The sequence below is a fragment of the Sceloporus occidentalis genome, unplaced genomic scaffold (genome assembly GCF_023333645.1).
Source record: "Sceloporus occidentalis isolate IW3139 unplaced genomic scaffold, rSceOcc1.0.p SCAF_9, whole genome shotgun sequence".
NCBI lineage: Eukaryota > Metazoa > Chordata > Lepidosauria > Squamata > Phrynosomatidae > Sceloporus > Sceloporus occidentalis.
Genome location: NW_028316989.1, coordinates 29,790,687 through 29,799,264, shown reverse-complemented (window position 1 = coordinate 29,799,264; position 8,578 = coordinate 29,790,687). Strand labels below are relative to the sequence as shown.

At 42.5% G+C, this 8,578-nt stretch overlaps 1 protein-coding gene across 1 annotated transcript in view; it reads right to left on the bottom strand.

Annotated features, from left to right (window-relative positions):
* Positions 1 to 275: 275 nt before the first annotated feature.
* The window catches only part of THSD4 (thrombospondin type 1 domain containing 4), a 276,631-nt gene continuing 268,328 nt past the window's right edge, over positions 276 to 8,578 (bottom strand). Inside the window, exons 16-17 of the mRNA XM_089538427.1 lie at positions 8,037 to 8,181; positions 276 to 5,351 (exon numbers count right to left, since the gene is read on the bottom strand). Of these exons, the coding sequence (XP_089394553.1) occupies positions 5,209 to 5,351; positions 8,037 to 8,181 (288 nt within the window). The 3' untranslated portion in view covers positions 276 to 5,208. The remainder of the gene's footprint in view (positions 5,352 to 8,036; positions 8,182 to 8,578) is intronic.

Below are 8,578 nucleotides of genomic sequence, written 5' to 3'. Positions count from 1 at the left end.
CCCAAAGACGTAGCTCCAGATACGACGATGAAAGTCCCCAGCAGTTTTCCAGTCATTTTCTATCTATTCTGGTCATTGTTTTATCTGTCATTCTGGTTCACATTGAAGTTGGTCCTGGAAGGAAAAACTGAGGTTGAATGAGAAAGAGAACCAAAAGAGAACCAAATGGAGAGCCTCATAAGCAAATGCAAGAGAGAACATTTCAAGAGTAGACTTCAAAATTTTATATTGTGAAACATAAAAACTAGGTACGGATGGTCATTTAATGTCTTTATTTTCCTTCTCCCACAATAATAAAAAATAAATTAGTCATAAGCAAAAAAAATATTGGACTTTTCTTTCCCCACCGTCAGAGAATATGTATACAAATATGAAAAAAGATACTGTACAGTTGTGGTTCAGGCGGATTGTTGGCATACATATCCCTGAACTAGTCTATAAGTACTTTTTAACTTATACATCTCCCCCTTTTTTCCCCAAAGGATTATCAAAAGCAACCATTAACTATGGATTTACAGTATGATACTTTTATATATATAGATATGTCAATGTGGTATAAAAACTCCAGGCCAAAGGCTGGTTAGTATTGCCAAAAGAACTGGACAGAAATGTAGATGGCATAGATAAATAAATACACTTTTAGTCCCTTTTTTTGGTTAAAAATAAAACAAACCCACGCACACACAACAAAATCTCATATTCTAAATAATAGAACTATTTTGATGCAGTTGCTTATTCCATATAGACATAGCTTAGAATACATATTTTCCTATAAACATCTTGCTATTTACAAATATAAAAAATAAGTTATAATAAAAGTATATCCTTCCTTGGTTTGGACAGAATGGGTTCGTTTTAGCTATCTGGCATATAGAGAAACGGCATCATTCGGATAAGGGTTTAACTATAGGAGTGTTCCCACAATCCCCAAATTTCTTGCATAGCAGAGTGGGAGACACTGAAAATTGTTCACACCGAGAACTGATCTTTTCCATGTTCCAATCCCTTGGTCACTTTGTCTGCCCTTTTCCTTTAGAGGAATCCTATATGACCCATTAATGTGACATTACTTTATGTATACCCAGCTATGGAGCAGAGGTACTACAACAATTCAAGAAGGATGTTGGCAAGCTGGAACATGTCCTGAGGAGGACAACCAAAATGGTGAAAGGTCTGGAAACCACCAATTGAGGACCATCTTAGGGAGCTGGGTATGTTTAGCCTGGAGAGAGAAAGTTAAGAAGGACATGATAGCCATGTTTAAATATTTGAAGGAACTTCATATTGAGGATGGAGCAAGCTTGTTTTCTGCTGCTCCAGAGACTAGGACATGGAGCAATTGAGCAAGCTACAGGAAAAGAGGTCCCATCTTAACATTAGGAGGAACCTCCTGATGGTAAAAGATGTTTGAGAGTGGAAGATGCTGCCTTGGAGAGCGGTGGAGTCTCCTTCATTGGAGGTTTTTCAAGACAACCTGGATGACCATCTGCCAGGAGAGCTTGGATTGTGTATTCCCATATGGCAGAAGGGGGTTAGACAGGATGGTCCTTGTGTTCTCTTCCAACTTTATGATACTATGAATCCACCTCTTAAATGAATTTATTGAAGATGCAAATTGGGACACCAGCAAGTATCCAGACCAATGTGATGCCCATTGAGAACAAGATACATCAGTCCTGGTGTGCATCTGACACTTTGCTAGCTCTACTACATAGTAACATAACAGCATCCCTCTACTGGATATGGATGTAACACAACTGTGCAATTCTAATTCCTGCATACATAACTCCATTTACAAAGGTTCCATCTTCTGCCCAACTGAGGTTTTAAGCTATTGAAGTTACAGCAAGTGTGGGGATGGAAAGTCAATTTCATGGAGGAGACAGAATTCTTATTGAAAGGCCTTACTCTCATCCTCACCCCCAAGTAGCTGCACCCCAGATTCTGCAATATGGGTAGAATCCCCTTGACTGATGATGAACACATCCCCCCAGGCTAGGATAGGTTCAGAAGAAGCAAAACTGGGGAATAATTCAATTTATTGCTGAGCCAAAGTCAATTAAAATCAGAGCCAGAAAGTAATTCAGGGGTCACAATACTCATCGTCTATTTCAGGTGAGAAATTAGAGCACTAATCTCTCATTCTTGCATAAGAAAATGGAAAGAAGACCACTGATATATCTAACCTACTGTTACCAAAACTGGTGATAGTGACTCAACAAAGGTTTGGGCAAGATTCCTTCCTAGCATCACCTGGAGATTGCTAGAGAAACTTGGTGGTCACCCATCCAAGTATTAACTAAGGCCTGACCCTCCTTAGCTTCCATAGTCAGATGAGATTACAATATTTCCAGGGTGGTACAAACTGGCCTACAGGACCTGATATTCCCAGGTGATCTTCCATCCCAAGACTAACTAGGTTCAAGTTTAGCTTCTGAGATCAGATGAGACTGTGGTCAAGGTAGCTTCTCCCCATCAAGAAATGAAAATCTAGGGAATATGTCTACTATTCGCAGACTCATTTTGTTTGGTCCCGGTCAGAAATAGAGCTGGTTCAGAATTTTGTTTCACCCACATTTTTAATTGAATTTAAGATTCATTGACTCTTCATCATCCTCTTGTTCCTCTCCTACCAGACTTTGCACAGCATTGTGGCCAAATTGAATATGGCTATTTTACACAAAGATACCGGATTGCACCCAAAATGATCTCTATGGCTTGCATAGGCTGAGATTCTAAATCAGCTCCTTAATTAAGGTTGCTTCTACACTAGAAATAACGCAGTTTGACAGCAGTTTAATTGCCGTAGCTCTATCCTACAGACGCCTGGGATTTGTAGTCTTGTGAGGCACCAGCACCTTACTTCAGCAGAGAAGGCTAAAGATCGTGTAAAACTACAAGCCCCAGGATTCCATAGGATGGAGCTACAGCACTTAAAGCAGTGTCAAACTGCATTATTGCTACAGTGCAGATGCATCCTGATTGAAAGAGAATAGGACTCCATTATTCATAGTGGCTGCTGCTCAGTAAACCACAATTGGGGGACTTTTGTGATCCTTATGGATTCCCTACATAGGAATCATGGATCAGTTACAAATGTGTAACTCTAGATTACGTATTCTTATCTGAAATTTTGAAATCCAGCAATGGACATGACTGGAAACTGATTGATTGGTTCTTCTCTCATCAAAAGTGAAACTCGCCCATTGAATGGCATCGTCATGGTCATGTCTGGATTAGGACAACATGCATTTCGTTCACTGCCTCCCATCTCCTCTAAAAGCAGGGAATAAAAGTTACTGTGCATCAAGCACTCTCCAGCTAGATGGAGAATGTCTGAGTGGAGGCAGCCATGCTCTGGTGCTGTGAATGAAATATGTTGGCATTTAAAGTGTGGCCGCTTAACTTTGCCATGTCGCTAAAGATAGGAGTGTTAGTGGATCTGAAAACATTGCATGCTTGTTTATGACAAATCAATGCAGGTAATAGCAAAAGTGACGTCCTGCAAGACTTCGGGGGGCTGATGGGTGAGTGGCTGACGGTGGAAGAATTCCTCTGCTGGATGGCCTTAATTAGAGTTGCCTTTTAATAAGTCAAAGATACAAAGAACAGGCGCATGAAATGCTGGGGAAGGAGCCAAATAACCGCAGTCAAATGAAGCTCAAGTAATCGGTGGAGAACTGGCAGTACAACCTGAGCTTGCTCTGCATGGAGCTGAACTAGATTTTATTTCCCTCCCTCCTTGGTCTTCATGGGGATCGTGTGAAAAGCCAATGGGTAGGGTTGAATATCCTCCCAAAATTAGATTTCCATGCTCATATACTAACCACGGAGAGCAGTTGTGCAAATCAGGGTTGGGCTTCGGGGCTGATATCCAGAGTCCAATCTGGTGCAAACAGTATGGACAAAATAGCGGTAGTTCAGCACAACCTTAGGTGCCATGACTCCATCCTACAGAATCTTGGGATTTGTAGTTAGCAATAGCCATAGCATTTCCATTTTCCTATTGCTTCATAGTGAACTCAACACTCTCTAAACTGCTTATAATCTGTAAGCCCCCAACAAGCTGGATGTTCATTTTACCCAGCTATGGAAGGCTGAGTCAACCTGGAGCTGTCTGGGATCGAACTCACAACCTTGTGGCTGCACTACTGGCACTGAACCACTGAGCCACCAGGGCTCCTCAATTTTACAAGGCTATAGAATGCTGGGATTTGTAGTCTGTTCTGGCCCCAGAACTCTCTGACAGAGGAGGCTAGCTATCTCATGAAATGACAAATCCTAGAGTTCCATTGCATTGAACCACGGCAGTGAAGAGGTGTCAAACTGCATTAAATTTGTAGTATAGATGCAGCCTCAGACTCTGCAACTCCATTCCAGGGGTGCAAAGTTGGCTCCTTCCTTGCTCTCCTTTTGCCAACAAGTGAAAACCTTTATATTCCAGCAGCTCTTTGGAAAATCATTGTTTTACAGGTAAAGGGCTTTCTGGTCTAGTGTGCAGTTCTACTTCTGTTCTGTGCTTTGAACAATTTAAATAGTGGTAATTGTACAGACTGTTTATTATTATTTTAATCTTGGGTTTTGCACATTTTTTTTAACCAGACATGATTTTAGTTGTATTTCTTTTCTTCAAATCCATCAGCCACCTCAAGTCTCATTCTTGGGGAAAAGGCAGGGTATAAATAAAGGGATGGAGGGATAGATGGAGGGATGGATGGATTCAGGGTTGGGACATCCTCCCCCTCAACATTATTTTACAATGTTTCCAAGATTTTTTTTCAGTGTTTTTCAGTTGAATTGAGGGGATTTCTGGTGGATTGGGACATCAGTTAGGATCCCAAGAACAGCACCGGACTCTTCCAAGAGCCATATTCAGTCTACAAGTGAGATGATTCCCACTCCTGCCCCATATGAATTACTGGCCTGACCCCATATAGACCATCTCTTTAAAGCTTCCGTGGTTCCCTCTTCTGCTTGTGCCCAGTGGTTCCTTGAAGTCTCCACTTTCCTTTCTTTACAGTCTACATTTCCCAAGGGCAAAGAGTTCCTATACAGTGTGTGTTAGTGATAGCAGGCAGGTGTGCCTTCGTCACACCCGGGAAGTGTGCAGCAATACGGGGAACCTCTTTTCCAGAAGGAAGACTCTCTGGCAGTCCAAGCAGCCCCAAGCAATGGGGCAGAAGTCGGATGCGAGCCACGAAGCGGATGTTATCTGCGCCCCAGAAACCCCGACTGTCGGTTTGCCACTCTCAAACAGGATGCACAGCATGCCGTCTTGTAATAGGTGTAGACGCAGAGCCGGGCTTGAACCACTACGTTGCAGTTATAATATTTGTCCTTGCAGTTCTCATCTGGAAAGATATATAGAGAGAAGGACAGGCCTTAATGTCATTCTACTCCAGAGTACAGTCTTCTAGAGCTGGGAAACCATTGGCTTTCTAAATACGGAGTGAGTATAAGATGACCCCTGGACACAACTTCTGTAGCCTCTGAAGCTCCACACCAGTTGCCCAAAGTCCCCCCAAATCACCATTGTTTTACAAAATAGATGCCATGGCCCTAAACCAAAGAAAAAGCCCCTCAGATAATGTGAAAACATTCACCTCCCACAACTCACCACTCCCAAACACACCAAAACCGACAGAGATATGTGGTTGGGAGATATGTGTAAAGTGATGGCAAGGATGGGAATTAGAATGAGTTGTCTATTCTAGGGATGTAATTCTTCACTGAGTTTCTTCTCAAAGGTAGCAATGAGTAATTTCAGCAATTTTCTCCCCACTGTGAGAAAGTCTTCGAAAACTATGCAGTGTTTGAAGACTTATTCTGCGCAAAATGTTCATGTGCTTGTTCAGTGCAGAAAGCAGACTTTTCTGCATTTGAAGTGGCATTTCCTGTGTGGAAAATAATATTTCAATACATATCAATGCATTAAATAATGGGTTGGGTTATGCACCTGTAATATGTACACCAGCATGTAGTAGTGGTTTGTGTGGTTTGTGTGTATGACTCTGGAAATAAGGTAGAAAAAGAGAGCAAAGCCAGTCTGCCCTGCTCTTCTCTGCTTCCAGGCTATGGATTATGCTTTACATTCATTGGGCTGCCAATTTCTGTTTGTAATGTTGCCATTTTAGACAATCCGTGGGATTACGAGTATTTTACAACACAAGATATAATGATAAATTTTAGTTTTAGAAATGGGGGGAGGGGTTGTTTGGAAGCGGGAGGCATGTCTAAATTCTCAATGAAATATTAACATTCACGGTGCTGCCCTGGTGTTCTCTGCATGGGTATGCATTCGCACCTCACACTGCTTAAATAAAACATCTGTCCCCAAACCACACAGTTTAAATAATGCATAGGCCCAGTCGCTTTTGTTCAAAGTCGAGCGCAAATCAATTTCATTTTCCGCAACTCCCAAACACCAGGTAGCAGGCAGCTGCATTTGACTGGCAGCCGCGGCAGTCGAGTGTTAATTGCTCAGCAAAACCCAGCTGTTTCAAGTGGAAGAAAAATGGCAGGAACGGTGACATTTCTTATTCATGCCAAGAGCCGCGGTTTCGCAAATGTGCCATCTAACATCTAAATCCTCAATTTTAAGTGCAGCTCCTGAAACTGTGCTCATTTGTGTAGCGCTCAGGGTGAGCCGTGAGCAAACCTCTGAGTCCTCTGTCTCTACGCTGAAAGTGATGGAAAGGGAGACTGAAAATCCTGGGTGACAGTTGCTTTCTAGTTTCCTAAATGCATAGGAACTGGGAAAAGAGCCATGCTGGATCAGAACCAAAGCCCATCAGAACCAAAGCTGATCAAATCCAAAGCCTAACAGAGGTCTGTTCCCTTAGGAACCTCGGGAAGGCCACCAGCAATATATGAGTGTTATAGCAGCCTTCTGCTCATGTGCCTCAGCAAGAGGTATTCAAAGATATACTGTTTCTGATACTTGTGGCGGCATTTGGGTATTCTGCCTAGTTGTCATTGATGATCTCCATGATATAATCTCCGCTTGATGCTGCTTGAGTTGAAATTTTGTGACAGTGAGTTCCAGAGTTTAACTTTGTACAAGTAGTATTTTCTTTTACAGCCAACCCTCCACATTTGCATCTTTGACTTTTGTGGACTTGATGATTTGTAGATTTGATTAATATGTTCTTCCTAGGAATCTTAAAGTCCTCCAGTGCAACTCTGCTGGAAATTGGCCATAGAGTTGCACTGGAGGACTTAGTTGCTACTAGAGAAAACACTTCTCTGGACATTTGTAGGTCCTCAAACTTGATTCTATGGTCAACCTCAGCAGACGTTGGCCATAGAGTTGTAGTGGAGGACCTAGGATCCCTAGAGAAGTGTTCTCTCAGGTAAAAACTGTTTTTTATTTTATTTGCAGGTTTCTACTTTCATGGAGGTCCTGTGCCCCGAACCCCAGTAAACGTGGAGGATCCACTGTACTTGTCCCAAATTTCCCAGCATTCAGTTCCAGCAAATGACCCTGGATTCTAGTACTGAGGTTGGATTTACATTGTAGACAGGATGCATCATTTTGACATCATTTTAACCACCTTGGCACCATCCTAAAGAATCCCAGAATTGGTCGTTTGGAGAGGTTCCAGCACTTTTTGGCAGAGAAGGCTAAAGACCCTATAAAACTAAAAAACCTAGGTTTCCATAGGATGGAGGTAAAGCACTTAAAGTCATGTCAAACTGAATTATTTCCACAGTGACAGAAACGCTTCTTTTATGTGTGCTTTCAAGTCGCCCGCTGACCATGAATTTCCTAGGGTTTTCTTAGGCAAGGAATCCTCAGAGGTGGTTTCGCCAGTTCCTTCCCCTGAAATATAGCCAACCGCATCCAGGATTCACTGTGGGTCTGCCATCCAGATATTAACCAGGACTGACCCTGCTTAGCTTCCAAGACTAGATGGGATCTGGTGCCTTTAGGGTACTGAGATACTTGGACTCCCTCAATATATACTGTGTGTTGAAATTGTTTTTCCACCACTAGATGGAGTCCCATAGTTAGGATAACTGTCCTTTAGTCCTACCTATTTCAGGTACACAGTCCTGAGTGTTGCATTGCTCCTTTTCCTCTGGCTTCAGTTGCGGATCACATTTGGTGCTGGGCGACATGTCATCAGAGAGACAACGCACCTCTCGGATGCGGAAACCTCCTTCGCAGGATTTGGAGCACTGCAAGACACAAATTGGAAGTCACTGTGGCAAGGTTGGAAAAGATTAATGGAATCCAGGAGAATTCAAAGATATGGCCATGTTAGTCTGTAGAATCAGTATGCAGAGAGATCTTGTAGCACCTCTGAGACTCACTGAAAGAAAGAAGTTGGCAACATGAGCTTTCGTAAACTTCAGTCTACTTTCTCAGATGCTTTTGGAGAGCAGAGCAGTCCTGTGAAAGCGTACAGACCTCATCAACAACAGTATTTTCTTTCTTTTCTTTTTAAAGTAAAGTGATGTTAATTATTCTAATTGGCCTCCATGCTAGGGATTAGGGTTGCCCAAGGAACCCTAATGAGGGACAGGGCCCCAGTCCCTTTATGAAGAGGGAATTCCAGCAGGTGATGGTGGTCAG